General features: G+C 40.9%; 1 protein-coding gene across 9 annotated transcripts in view; it reads left to right on the top strand.

Moving 5' to 3' along the window:
• The window catches only part of sh3pxd2aa (SH3 and PX domains 2Aa), a 154270-nt gene that overhangs the window by 95095 nt on the left and 40489 nt on the right, over window positions 1-18686 (top strand). For 5 of the 9 annotated variants that reach the window (XM_072657491.1, XM_072657489.1, XM_072657488.1 and 2 more), the window contains 2 exons: window positions 13324-13371; window positions 17564-17692. In XM_072657491.1, coding sequence (XP_072513592.1) covers window positions 13324-13371; window positions 17564-17692 — 177 coding nt within the window. The remainder of the gene's footprint in view (window positions 1-13323; window positions 13372-17563; window positions 17693-18686) is intronic. The other 4 variants (XM_072657490.1, XM_072657494.1, XM_072657496.1 and 1 more) reach the window with 1 other exon arrangement.

The raw sequence follows: 18686 nt of genomic DNA, 5'->3' as shown, positions 1-18686 counted from the left end.
TGAATAAAACTAACAAAAACTTCCAATTCCAAAATGTATTTTGCCCCTTCTGGCAGTAATGTTATCATTACTATTATGTATTATGTTGTTATTTACATAAGGAATTGCATTTACATTCGATTTCCCTTTTATATCAACCCAGTTAAAGTCTATGTGTCCAGGTTTTTCCCACTTCTTTCTATGTGATCAAATGACAAATGGATGCTTTTTCTTCTGGCAATACAAGATTACTAGATGTAACAGTACAGTTTCATCAATTTCAAATCAATGTAAAATATTTCCTCTGAAAGACAGGAGTGTAGAAGTGCACTTTTGACAGACCTCCTCAGCTTGAGCGAACGATAATCGAAGAAAACATAGGAAGAGGTGATTCAGGGCGTACAGAAATATAATATTCGAGATAAGCAGTGACTAATGTTCAAAATGTGTTAAAGATCTGGGAGATACTGACTGGGCTGGACAGACTCGGCTTTTTCGAGATATGAGCATGCGGCAGGTTGGGAGTTTATGCATGGGTTGGCAATTCATAAGGCTGACTACGGATCAAGAGACTTGAAGAGGAATGTGATGGTAGACCATTCATTAAAATCTCTGAAGCATCAAGAGGAGGCTGTTTGTCACAGACAGAGAGGGGTGAATGGTACAGGCTTATGGTTGCGTAGAATAACACTGTATAAAGCATCAGTTAGGAATTTGGCCTCGGTTGACTTTTCAATGCGCTCAGTGAAGATTAATCAACTGTAAGTATCCCTAAAAGGATTATCTCCATTTGAACAGTTTACACATTTCAGATCTGATTGAACTGAACACAGGTTTTCAGGTTCATTTTTTTTTCTAATTGTATATAACTTATACTATATTTTATAAAAAATTTGCTTATTAATCACTGGTATTAATAATTATTTACCTATTAAACCTCTAGTGTTGAGATTTTTGTTTTACTGCATTATTGAAATGTAATACCATAATATGTACTGAATTATATAATAATCTCCTCCTGTACATAACAACAATATGTGGTTATGTGGTTTGAGGCTTAGAATCTGCAATTTGGGGAGATTTGCAACAAAGCCCAGCCAAATTCGTCATAATACGCAAAGCTTTGATAAGGTTAAGAATTTCCAGCACACTAGCATTTCCTCTCAGAATGGACTGAGACATGAGGCAGGCGTATTAAAGCCGCTGTATGGGGGTCCTGCTGAGTTTAACTCTGGCTTAGTCTGTTGTCAGCTTGTGGTGATGTGTTTAGCTCCATAGCTACAAAATAATGCAGTTCAGTGCGTCTGAATAAAGTAATGGCACACAGCTTAACGCCCCTCAGGCCTTCGTAGCCACAGACCTTTTAGTGTCTCCTTGTGGTCTTATTCTCCAAACTGTTTACCTGCATGCAGAGCAAAATCCATCGTTTGTCTATTGTTCACCATGGCAATGTCCTGTTTGGCTCTCATGGTATGCTATATTTAAGAACGATGGTAGACATTTGGTGTAAATAATGGAAAACCATAACTGTGGGTCAGTTTCAGAAGGACTGAGTGGTTTCGGCCGTCTCCCATGGTATGGACGTTCTGAAGTCTTTTATTCAGCTGGTCTGGTCACCCCTGCATTGTCTGTGCTGGAGGAAAAGCTGGCAATGTAACTAGAATTCTTTGTTTTTTTGCTTTCTAATTTTTACTCTGGTTGAGAATTACAGTGACATTTTACATGGTGAGAACATTAGATGAGCAAAATGTTCCCAGTGTTCCCAATGGAAATCTGGATTTTTAAAATTTAAGAGTCTTATCATACTGCTATGATATTTAGGCTACAAAAACTGATGGTAAGAATGATTTTTCATTCTTTTAAAGCTTTCTATAACATTCTTCTATGCTTTATATTTAAATATAATTATATACTTTATTTTATAGTTGTATGTTCTTTTGTTTTTTTTACTAATGTATTTGTCAGGAACACTGCCCACTAATATAAAACCATATTAAAATGAGCCATCTGTTGTCCCTGACCAGCTGAAACAGCCTGTGGCCCGCCGGCGGGCCGAAAGGGTTATTACAAACATTTATTACCAAAGAATAGCCCCAACGGTTTGTACAGAAGCCCCTGCAGTTACTGAATAATACACCTTAGTATGTAATAAGCCTGGCTGTGTTAAGGGGTTAAAATACCTTACAATAAAAATAGCTCACATTATATGGTACACATAAGAAATATATCTTAGCGTACACAATAACAGAATCTAAACGTCCAAAACAGTGTACTGTATACCCAAACATACATAACATAAAAATAACACAACACTGTGTGGTTTCATGTTACAGAAAACTCATAATGATCAATTTCCGTTTTCCAACCTCTCTGTATCTGTAATTAAATAGACTGTTTTGTATTACTGAGCCGTTAAGACTGTTAAAGCAATGTGTAACCAGTCTCTATTATATTTGGCTGCCATTCTAAAATACTCCTACAACTTCAGTAAAGCTAGAATATGTAGCTGGATAGGTGGATGCTCTTCTGTGTAAATTCTGTATAGACTGGTGAGTCTATATATGTCCAAATGTTTTTGGACGCCCCTTCTTATGAATGTATTCAGCTAGTTTTCAGTGCCTTTCTGGAGTGGCCGAGTTGTAACACTATGTTGAAACTAACACCGCGGTGTGGAGGCTGTACATAAGCCTGTCTAGGCCTTACTAGCTAGCTCCTGCTTTTATGGTGCAGCAAAAACTTCAGGTCTTGTGGATGAGTCTTCAGAAACATCTGTCAGATCACTGTTTAAATACTGAAGTGACCAAGTTCAATGTTACAATGTCTGTCCAAAAGTGTGTGGACACCCCTTCTAATGAATACATTCAGCAGCCACTTTAAGTTGCACATATAGATTATCAAGTCTCCATAGAAAAGTGCTGCCAATAGAATAGGACTCTCTGGAGCAGATAAACATGAACCTATCGACACCATGCCTAATGCCAGGTGTGAAGTAGAGGGGTATAAAGCCCCATAGCATTGAGCTGTGGAGCGGTGGAACTGTGTTCTCTGCAATAACAGTGATGCTCCATCCAATATTTTTGCTTTGGTTTGAGGTGGAGAGTTTGGGATGAGGTGGAGTGATGATCATCCAACCTCCTGACTTCACTAACGCTCTGTAATGCAATCAAATCCTCACAGAAATGTTTCAAAATCTATCAGAAAGTGTTCACTGGACAGTAGAGACAGTTACTCCAACAAAAGCAGGATAAACTCTTGGTGTAATACCCTTGATTTTGAAATAAACAATTAATGAGCAGGTGTCCCAATACTTTTGTCTATATTGTGTACTGTATCCAGGTCCCTTATTTCAAAAGTGATGTTTTTTGCCATTTCTGAGATATGTGGTTTTGACCCCCTACTAATTCCACCAGGTTTCAGACATCTCTCGTACAGTTGGACTAAGCTACGACTGCCACATCGCAGTAAAGCCTGAATGTGTGGCATTCACAACTGTGTTCTTTATTACTAGATTAGTGACACTTTTGCTGCCAAATTAAAGTTGGCAGTAGACTACAACCACTACTTCTACTGAGCGTTCTGTTTATTACCTTCCTTTGTTTGACAAAGATTAAACTTGCCATTTGCTCCTGTGGCTTAGGGACCATCTCAAAATTACCAGGAAAAACAAATGCTATTATCGTTGTTCGGGTAATAGTTTATTTTAAGGAACACAGATTAGGGGCTTTATTAAGGTCTTGTTGTTTTTGTTAACTACAGCCTGATTTGGGATTTCTAGATTATTTTTTATTTAGTATTAGTACCTTCATTAGGATATAATTGGATGTCTGTTATTTGAAAAATCACTAAAATTACCGTATTAGTTATAACAATAAACACTTGGTTAAGACTCATGCACATTCTTAATTGCTGTTCAGTTTCTGATTAGTCATAAGAAAACAATAGCTCCTGAAGCATGCAATCAGGGAAGATGTTAATGTTGAACTCTTTTATTTTTATGATGCAAATTTACTAATTCATTACTGATTTAGTGTGTTTTTTAATGAATATAAACCTTACTTCAGAACATGGAACACTTCTTGGTGTATTATTGACTTATTAAACTCCCATTTTTTAAACTCAATGCACCTAGCACTATCTTGAACCCATGTTCTTTGAAGTGCTGTCAATACACACTAATAACATGTAAATTTAGGAAACAGTTCATGCTCAGGAATTTGCGTAACAGGGTGGTAATAAAGTGTGCATTGTGGATTATTACATTGTTCAATCTTCATTATTTAGTAATAAAGATCATAATTATTAATTTATAGTAAATACATCATTTAGAAATGTCAAGGACAAGAAACATGACTTTTACAAACCCCTTATTTTTTCTTCTGATCATTTTTAGATGGTCCTAAACTCTGAACTGGCGTAAGCGTTGGAGCTTCATTGTTTTCATATAAAAAATAACAGCTCCCTCACAACCCAGTTTAACTATTTACCGCAGTTAAATTTCTATACTGTTATTGGAATACAAGGATTTTTTACTGTTTTACCCACGCAGGCCAATCATAACAGTCATCACAGCATAGTGGTATACCATGCAGCCTGAGGGTTACATCATTTCTTGGCAGAAAATGGTTTGAGTTTGTGTTTGGTGTGCAGGGTTTCCTCCCTCTTGCTGCAAAAGTTTCTGTTTTTTTTTTTTTTTTTTTTTTTACCCATGTGAGAGCCAGATGTGTGTGTATACGTGTGTGAGAGAGAGTGTGATAGAGAGAGAGAGAGAGGAAGAGAGGAAGAGAAAGCATAGTGTGGCTTTAGGGGGAATGGCGGTCGGTCAGACGGACCCCTGCCTGCTTACGTGGCAGTGAGGATAAAGTTTCACTGTGACGTAGGGCTGGCTAATACTGTTTACTCAAGAGCTGGGGGGTGGATATCGGGGGGGCAAACAAATGCAAGGCAGAAACGGAGGAATACAGGACAGATGGAGGAGCTGGGAAGGGACTACTTTAAGTTTTGGAGGACAGGAGGGCAAGAGTGTGTGTGTGTGTGTGTGTGTGCATACGTGTTTTCATTGAAGAAAAAAAAACTCCTAAATGGGTCAGTGTGGTTTTACTACGAATTTGCTTTTTAGCTTGGCCTGCACTTTTCCAAAATTCCACTCCCTAGTACGTTCTGCAGCTTAGTGGGCAGACCGAAAAGGCTGAGTCTGAAGAACAGGGCTTGTTGTTGGGGCCACTGTGCTAAAACATTGAGATTCAAGGGTCAGCAGCCTTGGAATAATTCAGTCAGTAATGCTAATGTTCTAACAGTAACACAGTAAAACAGAGAATAGTTAGCGTTATGCAACTGCTTCCAGTCATTGTTAGCCCTGCTAAAATAGTGAAATGCGTTACTCCTTTCATTTTTAAGGTTTACTATACTATTTAAATGGAATGGCATTATCATACATTATGTACAGTAATGTGCAAATGTCTCAGCACCCAGGAAAGTTAATTATCTGAACAGTAATTGTGTATAACATTAGAATAAACACATACACATGATCCCAGCTATGTTGTTTGCTGTTGAATTTACAGATATGCTGAATGCCTGATTAGATAAAAAGTGTTGGATGATAATTGCAAATACTGGCCTTTCTCAGGAAGAGTTTTGGAAACTATTCAAACACATCAAATCACAACCGATGTTCAGGATCTAATGTTAGTGTTTAATTATTAATAGGAATGTGATTGTATGTGCATTCGTCCCAAACTGCCATGGTACAGTGCATGCAGTTGTGCGGAGAGAATACTCATCCATGCTTTTAGCATGCTTAGCTTTTTGCATTCAGAGATTTTTTTCCCATTGTACTGAACTCGTACCAAACCAGTATTTCAAACAATCCGAACCCATTACTTCTGTTTAGCATTTTATGCCTAGTAATTAACTGCATTGATATTCGATGTACATTCTGTTTTGACAGTTGTCAGTTTGCATTTCTAATGTTTTGGGTTATTTTGATGTCAAACAATGAGATATATGTGTCAAAATGTCCCAAAAAGATTTATTTTATTTTATTATTTATCTGAAATTATTAGGCCTAGAAGACCCCAGTGTGACCCCTATGGTAATTATGTAATTAGCTAAAACAATAATGAGATAAATTGGCATTAAGTATGTCTTCTTCATTAATAGGTTAATGTTAATATGCTAAACAGTAACTTCCCATCAAATCATAGTGAATCAAATAAAGATCTACTAACAAACACTATCTATGTGTGGCCATGCAATGAAAAGTTTGTAAAAGGAAAGGTAAGACTTCAGTGCTATTTCTGTAATTGATACTCTGCAGTGACAGTAGGTGGTCGTCCACTGCAGAGGAAGTGTATTTATGATGTTATCCTAACAGCTTTTTTTCTAGTCTCCCAGTGTTTTTCTAGTGTGAATGGGTTGCTTAATTTAAAACACATTGTTAGCATGGCTTGCCAGTTTAATAATGCAACACACAGTAAACACACTTTGAGATGTGTGTATATTTCTGTGTTTGTGTGCTCCACACCCTCCTGAAGGGGAAGTGTTTAAATAGGGAGAAGCAGTCAGTGTGTTCATCACGTGACTCAAGTTGGTGGAAAGAAATCTTCTCCAAGGGCTGGAGAACAGATGTAGAACAGCCTGGTTGACTCACACACACACACACACACACACACACACACACACACACACACATCCAATCTTATTCCACTGTAACTTTAGCATGTTTACACTGAAGACAGTGAAGCTTCGCACTAGTTGCACAACAATCAGAATTCAGTATGATATGAGAGTGTCTTAACAGGGTACATTTTTTACAAACATAGTAAGGAGATAAATAAGCATCATCTGCAGGACTCACTTCTCACTTTGCATAAATACTGTTTATTTGCTTAGTTGAGCGTATTGCAACACATTATCATTTATAAATAAACCTCAAACTAAATAAACCATCAAATAAACCTGAAACAAAGTAGACCCCAAGTAAACTATCAAACAAAATTAAACCCCAAATAAACTATCAATCAAAATAAACCCCCCAAAAAACTATCAAACAAAATAATCCCTTAAATAAACCTCAACCAAACTAAACCCTTAAATAAACCTCAAACTAAATAAACCTTCCAAGTAAAAGTTCAAATAAATTAACACCAAAATAAACTCTCAAACAAAATAAGCTTTAAAAAGAAACCTAACTAAATAAAAAACCCAAATATACCCCAAACAAAATAATTTCTATAACAACATAATCCTCATTTTGTTATTTGAGTTTATAAAAGGCCAGTCATTTGAGTGTGGGTGCAAATATACATATATCCCCTTCCTGCACACTATAATCCAGATGCTTTGTTGACAGTAGTTTTTACAAAAATTGTGAGTCTCTTACATTGAACTGACTTTCAACTGTGTATTTTTTAAATGTGTAAGTCATTTCTATAGGACAAACATGCAGTATATTACATTACATTATATTACATCAGCACAATTACTTCCAAAAGTAAATAAACTGAAAGACTGAATTAGGTTGATGTAACAGTAACAGTCATGTAGAAACATTGATGTCGAAACAGTCATGTGGCAACGATGTACAAAACCTATTTAGCAGTTTGTGGTGTTTTTCTTATTGAATACAGAGCTTTTACATGCATCACCACACTTTCCTGAATGCAAACCTCTTTTCTTCTCTCTCTGAGTAAGTTGTGGTTGTCCCCTGGTTGATTTACAGTTGCAATAGTGACCTTTTATTAGCACCAGGCCTTCAGCACCTCTCCCTCTAACGCAGATCAACATGAAATCTCTCACAGGGAGGGACTGTAATGTTTTGGATAGTTGTGTTGGAATGATGAAATGCTGTGAGCACACATGCCAACAACTGGCTGAGGCCATATAGAGTTTAGTTTTGACCACTTCTTCTGCCTCCTTTCTTTGTTTTTCATGGACCATAAGGGAATGATTGTTTAACCCTAGGAAACAAATTATTTTGTTTTGCTCCAAAATAACTTTTTTGCCTATACTACTCGCATGTTTTATTATTCATAAATGACACTATTACCTGTTTAATAGTGTGACCTATAATACTATTAAGAATAAGTGTTCTTAGTGGGAGGACCACTAGTATCACAAGGCATATTGTAGTCACTATACAGTGCCATGCAAAAGTGGAACCAATCTCCAAAAGCTCAAAGTTAGAGATGAAACATCTCTTTAATATTTTACACAGATTACTTTCATCTGTCTTTTACAGTTTCAAAAATAGCAAAAAATGAAGGCGCCAAAGCAAAAAGCCTCATGATGTTGTCCATTGTGGATTTTCTGATGTGTTTTGGACCACTGTCCAGCTGTAGAAGCCATCCACCTTTCATCTTCAGCTCTTTTTACAGAAGACATGGAGTTTGCGTCCAGAATTTTCTGGTATTTAATCAAATCCATTCTTTCCTTTGCCAGTGTTCCCCGTACTACTGGCTGCAGCACAAGTCCAAAGCATGATCAAATTCAGCCTCATGCTTAGCAGTTAAGTGTTCTTTTCATGAATTCTGCATCCCTCTCCGGACATACCCTTGCTGCAGCCAAAAGGTTTTATTCTTTAACTTCTTTAGTCCACAACACTTGTCTCCAATGCATTAAGCTTGTTTAGCTGGTCCTTTAAAATTCCTGAAGCAGAAGTGGTGAGGACCACTGACGACTACTCCATGAAGGTAATTTTTGAGCAGGTGTCGCTGCACAGTAGAACAGTGCATCACCCCTCCTAGAGAGTCTGCTAAATCTTCCTGATGGTCATTTGCTGAAGGAATCCTATGAGTAGTTCTCTTGGAATTTTCTTCCAGACCTCAATTTGACTTTGGGTTGTTCTAATGTATTTTGATTATGGATTTGCTTTGTGTTTGCCTGTCAGCCTGTGAATTGTCCCATGCTTGCCTGGAGGACTTGTCGTACTGGACTGGTCTTAAGAAAAGCCACTCTTCAAATGCAGCTTGTGTCAACCCATGTGTTACATTTAGAAACATCTACAGTTCTGTTCATAATTCGGAATACTTCTTAAAATATCTTGTTTACAGCTTTGTAGTATCACACTGATCACTTAAAAACCTGTGATAAAGCACAGGATACTCGTATTTGCGCCACAGCAAAATTGGTTGTGCATTACTGAAAAATGTTGGCTGCTAACTTCTGAACAGCTATTCCAGCCTTTTGAACAGAACTGTAGGTCATGGCAAAGCAAGATGGGCAAGATATGCTCTCTTTAAAGTAAGTTTGAGGATGAGTGTAACACTATTGAATGCAGCTGGACTGAAGGATGAACTTCTTTTAAACTCAGAGAGAGACAGACAGAGGTCATGTGGTCACTGGAGGGGTCAAAACGAAACAAAAACACCAGCATTTGCTGGCCTCCTTCATCACGTTCACAAATCTGAAAGAAATTTGTGTGTATGTGCTCTTGGAGAGAGAGGTAATGGGAGGTGGAGAGTTAATATCAGTCAGCTGTTGAGTGCTATTCTGTTGGGACAGGGTGGTGTTCCCATGTTTTGGGCATTTGGTACCATTTTGTTGTCTCAGAATTCATTCCATTCCTATTCCCTAAGGAGTAAAGCCAAGTGTAACCATATGCATCCCTGTGGTACCCATCGTACAGCAACCTTAAGCCTTATAAGTGGAGCTTTTACTGTCATTTGCTGTGCTATTTAAATGTAATTGTAGTTCTTAGTTACACCGTAAATTATGTCATTCTGGTTTCCACCAATTCAGATTACAATAAAACATCTCCTCTTCTGCTTTTGATTAAAACTAACATCAAACCAGTGTATAATTCCATAACTCGTTTATCAGCTTCATAATAGTTACTCAGTAAGTCATACTGGATTATAAATAAAAAGACTAATGCGTGAATAATAAACCTAGCGTTTAAGAAGTTGGTAAAAAAAAATAAAAACAGCCTTACATGTGTATGCATGTGTAATTATCTATCACACTACATGCCTTGAGACAGCCTTCACTGATAAAATCTAGGCATGTGAAAAACTCTTGAGAATAAAGCATGAAAGATCTCACAGTAAAAGAGAATCTGTTCCAATTCTTTATACCAATTCAGCATCTGAATGTCTTAGAATTTCTTAGAACTTACAGAATTGTGTCCCCCACCAATTAGCATCATGAAAACTGTACATCAACCAGCCCTAACATTTACTAACAGTACCTAGCTAATCTTGTGTAGGTTCCCCTCATACCTCCAAAACAGCTTTGAGGCACTGGGGCATGGACTCCACAAGATCTTTGAAGGTGCCCTGTGGTATCTGGCACCATGACGTTAGCAGCAAATCCCTGTAAGTTGATAAGCTGTGTAAGTTATGAGGTGGGGCCTCTATTAATCGCATCAATGAGCCTTAGGTGCCCTGTGATGCTTTCGGCAGTTCACCAGTTGGCCTTCCTTGCAGCACTTGCAGTAGCTACCCTGCAAGACTTGCCTAATGTTTTGAAGCTGCTCAAGTGGCTGGACAGACCTTCAAACCTTCTCCTTCAACGTCTTTGCTCTGTTTCAGTGGTGAAATTTTGAAACATTCATCATTTCAGTCACTGTCATTTTTGTAATACACCAATAGAGTCAACACAGTGGCAAGAAATCCCTTTACCAGACTAGTGTTTTGGCTGCTGAGTGACACAGACGCATCTACGCACAAGTATAAACACTTACAGAAGCCATCATTGGCCTTTAGACCTTTAAGAAGTGGACTGGGATCTGTCCAGACAAGCTGCAGGTGAATCACGGAGTGATGGCGGTGGTACTACACTGTTTATATGTTTTTCAAGGTTAGTTGGAGTCAGGTATGTGGGCTTGGCTGGGTGTAATAAAGTGAGGTATGGAGAGATTAGGTGAAAGAGAGAAGATATAAAGTGGTGGAGGGATAGAGGGAGGGGACCCACTGAGGGACGTTGGAGGTAAAAAGTTTCCAAATGCTTTTGACTCATTCAGCTAATAGCTAATGACTTACAGCTTGCCTGTATGTGAACATCATTATTATGTTATTCATTGTGGTGGTGCCGTCGTCATACACACGAAAAGGATCCGCGTGTTTTGATGGTCTTTCTGAAGTAATAGAGAGTGGAATGACGCACACATACACACTCCTCCCTATGTCTTTGCTTGGGTTCCCCCCAGCGTCTCTGTTTAATTTCCTGACGGAGTTTGACGCCGCCTATGAGTGTGTGTGTTTGGGGTCGAACTGGAGTTTCCCCTTTCCTCAGATCTCCTCCACACACTTACACACACCCTCTTCACTGTCATGTCGCTCTTCGCGGCACAAGCAGATGGAATCTTATCAGCGCGGCTGCGGCCGGCTATTGTTACCAGATGATGTTTTACTGAGCAGCTGCAGTGGAGGGAGTCTGCGCTGTGTGCTGCTGGAAGTTTCACCAAGTCCCCAAAGGAAGCAGCTTGGTTGTGCTTCTTGGGATGTTGCTGGGAAAAGCTGAAGAAATACACTATATGTCCAAATGTTTGTGGACACCCCTTCTAATGAATCATTCAGCTACAGATGATCAGCTACACACACACACACACACAGCTTGTCTTGTCCCTGTAGAGAAGGATAGCCAATAGAATAGGATTCTTGAAAGCAGATAAACATAAACCTGTTGGCACCATGCCTAATGGCAGGCGTGGGCTAGAGGGGTATAAAGGCCCCCCAGCATTGAGCTGTGAAGCAGTGGAACTGTGTTCTCTGGAATCTGACATCGATGCGATCAGATCCTCACAGCAATACTTCAAAATCTAGTAGAAAGCCATTCCTGGACAGTAGAGACAGTCAATGAATGAGCAGGTGTCCCAATACTTTCGTCCACGTAGTGTACTTGGAGTGGATGGAAATCCTCTGTAGTATATTAATCAAAACCTTGTAACTGTTGTTTAATGTTTTTTTTTTACTGTAAAGTTATGATTCTAGAGATACCAGGAGCTTACAGCAGCTAGTACAAAAATATTGAGATTGGGCCTCGTTCACCAACCACTCAACAATAAGTCCACATATGCCAGGGGATTTATTCAGTTTACGAGGACAATGGGATCCATCATCATAAGAGCAGAGCTGTGAACAATCCTGTGGTTTAAAACACATCATGAATTTGACGTGGGACTTTTCTCAAGAACAAATTGTTGAAGATTGTTGGTGAATGAGGCCTATTAGTCATAAGTGGCCTGAGAAATGTTGTTGCCTTAACAACTTCTGTGACAGAGAGTATTTTGGTACCGCCAGACGTGTAAAAGTACAGAAACACTGTTCTTTACTGAAAGTATTGCTACTGTGTCAAAATCAGTGGGCAGTGGTGGCTCAGCGGTTAGAGCGCTGGGCTATCGATAACAGGGTTGTGGGTTCGATTCCCGGGCTCTGCAAGCTGTCACTGTTGGGCCCTTGAGCAAGGCCCTTTACTCTCTTTGGTCCTCCTCTGGGCGCTGGAGTTGTCTGCCCACCGCTCTGGGTGTGTGTGTACTTACTGCCCCTAGTTCACTAGTGTGTGTGTGTGTGTGTTCACTACCACAGATGGGTTAAATGCAGAGGACACATTTCGCTGTACAGTTTACACTTTCAGTGTTTTTTTGTGTGCAGGTGGGAAAAGCATAGCTTTTTTAAAATGCTGACGTCATAGTGTTTGTCTGAGTTGGAAGGTATGCTGCTCTTTGATGATCTGTGAGGTGCTGGCCCCCACTGAGCGCTTTAGGGCCGTGTTGAGATCTTGTGTGGACGGAGAGATTTTCAGAAATGGACAGGCGTGTGGACAGGGCCTCAATTAAAGGTGGAAGTATGGAGCTAAAAATATAGTCCAGTGAAAGTGAAAAGATGCCTATTTTTAAACATTCTCATCCTCTACGTTTTCTTTGTTTGGTGGTGTTTGTGATGAGTTGGTGTGTGGTGAGGTGACACACAGTGTATTTGTGGGCAGTTTTACACTGGAGTGAGTTGTGTTGGTGGTTTTGATGAAAACAAAGCAAAATGCAGCTGATACGTCTCCAAAGAGAGACATCTGTACCTTTAGAGTACTTTGAGGTTGTAAATGAATATTGCAGGAGTATAAAGTGTGTGTGTTCTTTCTCAGAAATGCAGTTGACTAGAACTACAAGTTCAGTTTCGGGAGTGTTTACAAAAGAATACATTGAAACCGTAACAAAGTACAGTGACTCAAGTTCTTTCCACCCCTGCACCACATGTTCATGGGTTCAGCTGCCCTTAAGGACATACTGGTTGCATGCTTTTAGGAAAGATGACTCAGATATGCTGCTCTGTGCTTCTCTACCGTAAATGACTGTGACCTTTCGTTTCTCTCTTTCTCTTATCTTCACCTTCTCTGCTGCACTCTCTGAAGTTTGGATGTATGGCCTACAGGACAGTCCCACCAAGTCTGAGGCCTCAGGTAACTTTAACAGCATGCCTTTCCACTTTCCTTCTGGTCCTTCATCTTTCATTTCCTTTCCCCTCTTCCTAGCACACTTGTTGCTTGTTAACAGAGGCCTGAATGTTGATCTAACTGGGATGTCCCACTCTATAGAGCAGTGTTTCCCTATCCTGGTGTTCTGGGATCCCAACACGTCACATCAGATACAGCTCATCAGCTGATGTAAAAACCCTTTCGGAGTTGAATTTGGTGTTGGTGAGAACTCCCAAATTGTATTTACAGCTCTGCAGCTTTGGGAACATTTTAAGACTTTACTGAAGGAGAGTTTATAAGGATAGATGAGACCACATGACAGCTGACAGGCTGAAAGGCCTACATAAACATTATTAATAAGGCCTTTGCAGCAAGGGTTGTTTTTCTCAATTCTGAGGTTATTTTACACCAGAAAGTGTTATGACAACCGAAGCCTTTATTAATGTTTACTTAGGTTTATCTCAGTTGTGATGAAAGGGCTTATGTAGGTGTCATGTAGCATCATGAATGCCACCCTTCAGTAACAGGTAATTTCTGCAACCAAGCTAATTTAGATTGACTTTTACATTATATGTCCAAATGTTTGTGGACACCCCTTCTAATGAATTCATTCAGCTATGTTAGGTTGCACACATGCTGACACAGATGTGAAAATGCACACACACAACTTCTCTAGTCCCTGTAGAGAAGTATTGCCAATAGAATAGGACTCACTGGAGCAGATAAACATGAACCTATTGCCACCATGCCTAATACCAGGTGTGGTTTAGAGGGGTATAGAGCCCCTCATCAATGAACTGTTGAGCACAGTTCCACCCAATACTTTTGGCATGAGTTGGGGAGTTAGGGGTGAGTGTTATACAACTTCCTAACTTCACTAACTCTCTTTTCGCTGAATGCATTCAAATACTCACAGCAATGCTCTAAAATCTAGACAAAGCCTTTTTACCCTTGATATCATTTTTCAAGAAAAAACAAAGAATAAGAAGGTGTCCCAATACTTGTCCACTTAGTGTATATTATCACTGTTGCAAAAACCATGTATCTCCATGAACTAAATCTGAATCAGGTTCTTTACACTGTCTAAAAAAACAGAATGAATGGACTGATAGAAATGCTGACTTCTACTGACCTTCACTGAAAGCTACGATAGGAGATACAAGCTTCTTGCATCACAGCGACAGTATTAGATCAGTTAGGTAGAGATATAGATCTGCTAACAATGCATGGAAGCTGGTAGTCACCAGTTTCGCATCATATCATGTAAATAATAGGGGCAGTGGCTCAGCGGTTAGAGCGCCGGCTATTAATGACAGTGCTATGGGTTCAATACCTGGCCTCCGCAAACTGCCAGTGTTGGGCCCTTGAGTGAGGCCCTTAACCTACTCCAGGCACGTGTGCTCACTGTCACTGTGTGCGTTTTCTCATTAGTGTGAATGTGTGTGTGTTCACTGCATGGATCGGTGAACGGCGGAGGCCGAATTCCATCAGCACAAGCCGGTTACCTTAGGGCTTCATGTAAAATAGCCAGCGGTAATAGAGGGGAAACTATGATATATAAACTCACAAAAAGGCATCAGAACCATTTACAAGATGCTACCTTACATCTGTACTGAGATCAGCCTCTAAGGGAAACTACGGCCTCCCCACCAACCCTCTCCAAGTTTGAAGAACGACGACCTGCAAATAAACATTTTGACGAGTACTGCGCTCATCCTTCCGAAATAAACACTGACCAAGGCCGGCGCCATATGGGGAGCATTCTTCGCCTTATTTCCTCACTCACACACATACACACACACACACACACACAGTCAGTCTAATTGGTCCAACGTTGAGGAAGAAAACACTCCACATTGAGTTGCATTGTTGCAGCCTGATCTAAAAGCATGAAAACGTGAGAGAGAGCACAAGCTGGCGGTGAAGGGATAAGGAAAAAAGGGACGTTTCTCAAGGAAACAGTGCATTAGCGCGAGTGTGTCCATAGGAACAGAACAGTAGCAGGGAGTCCTGAATGGAAGTGGTTAGAAGCTCGTGCCAGGACACACTCATACTGTGTACATTTTGTGCTTTGCCACAGCCTTCCTTTGGCTCCTATATCTCCAAGAAAGGAAGCGAAATGTTTGGACCAAGGGCACAGAAACGTAACGTGCTGTCCAAACACCACTGAACGTTAGCCTGTTTTTTCTTCTTCCCTCTCAGTTATTCAGACAAGTTCAAGTCTTCCAGCGGAGCCTCATTAGTTAAGTTGAGCAACACTGCGGTGGAATAAACGCAACAGTGCTTAGTGCGAGGCCTTTCTAATTAGGTCATGCAGTTCCTGACATTTGATTAAGACAAGACGCACTGAACATGCCTTTCTGTCTCCCCCCTGTGGTGATAAACATCTTGTGTGGATGGATTCCCCGCTAATCCCTCCTGAAGTACTTGCAAAAACAGAAGACCACAGTGTGCCAGCAGGCTTATTTCAAGCTTCTGATGGAACTGTATTAGGGGTCCTTTTAGCAGCTCAAGCAAAGCTTCAACAACTTACTTGCTGTAATATAGGTTTACGAAGGCTGGCAAGAAAAAAAACTGACGTAATGCTAAATGCTAAAAAGCAAAACGCTAACTCAGTTTGTTATATTTGATTCCTTAATAATATTCCACACACCTAATATAGGCTTTACCTGTTTTGGTAGGCTTTACCTATCTTTTTCCTGTTTGGAGATTTTCTGGTGTTTTAAGCCCTGTGCTCTCATTAGCAACCTCATAAAGCTAAAAAGCAATGCTAACTGTAAACTGTAGTTAGTTATAATTGAATCGTTAACAGTTGATGCTACTGCTAGCATCATCAACAAAGCATTACACACCTAAAATAGGCTTTGATTGGCCTAATTGTTTTTAATTTTCTGATGTTTTAAGCCCTGTGCTCTCTTTAGCACGCTAATAAAGTCATTGGCATGGCCTTCACTGTATGGAATATGTGGTGTCCTAGCACATGTCCTACATGCTTTCCATCCAGTCTGTCCTTCTCCTTAGACACTTATTTATGGCTGATCTGGGATCAGTTTCCATCGGAACGTGCAGAATGCATGTCCAGGTTAGCATTCCATATGCAAACCCCTCGCCTACACAAACAGAGAGAGAGAGAGAGAGACAGAGAGGTACAGTACATTAACGCATACCTGGAAACAGCCATAAACTGTACAGAGATGTGGGTTGAAATGGCAACTATGCCTTTGAGGCTGTTTTTGTGGAAGGTAGTCGTTGATTATAGTTACTGGTTTACGTCTAGACGAGCCTATGTTTGCTCAGAAAGTCTGCCGTCACCATGCTTTACGTCCTCTTTTACGCTAATGCTCCAATAGTAGCAGCAGTGGCAGCAGGTTAAGACGACCTTCGCAGAGTAATGGAGGAAAGAAGCGAAGAAATGAAAGACGGAAACAAACAAAGAAGGGATAGAGCGAGAAGAGGGAAACGAGCAGCCTAGCCCCAGTTGAAATGCTTTCTTCTCGTGTTTCACATAAACAGTCTCTCTCTCTGTCTTTCTCTCACTCTCTCTCTCTCTCTCGCCCTGAGTCTGCTCATATGTTTCTATTTAAGGCCTGGAGAGTCTGATTGGCGTTTTTCATGCAACCCCCCCTAACGGCTGCCTAACCCCTTGAATGGGAGGAGAGAGAGCGAGAGAGAGAGAGCAAGAAAGAGAGAGGCCGGCCAACTCTCTCTCTCTCTCTCTCTCTCTCTCTCGTCTGTTTATTTTCCAGCAGAAAAACTCCTCCAGCCCACCACTCCGGAGTTACATCCCCGACTGCTAGCACCTCTCTCTCCCTCTCTCCCTGTCTTTCTTTTTCTCCCCCCCCCCTCCTTCTTCATTCCTCCCTCACTCAATTTCAACATACTATGGAGCTTCAAAACCGATGCAAGCCTCCTCAAAAATCTCCTCCTTGAAGGAGTCCCCCCCCCCTCCTTAATTTCTAATTTTTTCTTTCCTCCCCTTTTCCGATGAGCCTCCGGCCTAGGCTCCGGGGGAAGCTGTTGGATCTATATGGCCAGAAGCTGTGGAGCATGCAGGGGCTTCAGTTGTGCTAGGCGTGGATGGCAGCGTACAGGGGCTGGAGGGGCAGGGGCGGCAGTGGTAGGGGCAGGGGGACGGCGGGCCGCTGGCTGACCGCGTGTTTCTTCCCCTCGCCCGCAGGCCTGGACAGCGGGGAGCCCATGGTGCTGGAGCAGTTTGTGGCCGTGGCCAGCTACGACCGGCAGGAGAACTCCGAGATCAGCCTGAGAGCCGGCGAGACGGTGGACGTGATCGAGAAGAGCGAGAGCGGTGAGTTGGGTCTAGAAATGTTTATACACACAGTGCAGCTACACTGAAACTGATGCCTTTTGACTTAAATGTGTGTCATTTCCAATTACGGCCAAGCAGTTAGTGCCAAAAGAAAGTGAACACGGAAGGTTGGAATTGTGTTGCTGGTCCATCACCTCCTAAATTGCTAAAGGTCCTTATATGAGTCAATGCTTTAGTGCCTTATTGACTACATAATCTGCATGCTAGTTTTAAAGCAGTTAGTTCATAGTTTGCCAGTTTCAGGACAATAGCCTGTTATAAGTATAAGAGCCTGTATAATAAGTTCAAGAGGTTAGCTTGTTAGATGACAAACGGATGAAGAATCCATATCCCACATGGATACAGCCTTAGCTTTCTAGGACCATCGAACACAAACACAGGTAGGCAAAGATTAGTGGGTTACCGCTGGGCGTTCTAGACCCCTAAATGCTTGGACATTCTAGGAAAAGCCTTTAATTAGTGCAGCGCTATGATGTTATTTAGAAGTTCCTAGAGGTTCTTCCTTCAAATAACCATTAGTTGGAAAGTTCTTTCGGAAATCAGAGGTGGTTCTTTCATGACATTGCCTTAAAGAGCATCTAAAAAGCACCTTTGCTTTCAAGACAGGTATTGTATACCCCTGAAATGACTTCAGCAGAATATGTACCTCAAAGTCAGCCTTCTAGTATCATGGTATCATCTTACTGTTCTTTTCTTCCCTGATTCTTTGTCCTCAAGAATCCCTCACTCCCTCTCTCCCTCCTCCCTCCCCCGCTTCGGATCCCCCTTTTCCCCCCTCAATCTGGATCTCCAGTCTCCAGTTTTGCTCTTGGCTCCACCTGGAGGTGTTGTTTTGGCTGACTGGCTGGCTGGTTGGTTGGTTGGTTGGTCGGTCGGTTGGTTGGTCAGTCGGCCTGCCTCCATGTCCCCCCCCCTAGAGCTCTAGGCAGAAAGCCAGATTGTTGTCTTTCCCATTAGGAATGCATCATAGACA

This window comes from Salminus brasiliensis, chromosome 15 (assembly GCF_030463535.1).
Source record: "Salminus brasiliensis chromosome 15, fSalBra1.hap2, whole genome shotgun sequence".
Taxonomy (NCBI): domain Eukaryota; kingdom Metazoa; phylum Chordata; class Actinopteri; order Characiformes; family Bryconidae; genus Salminus; species Salminus brasiliensis.
This window is presented reverse-complemented; position numbering and strand designations above follow the sequence as displayed.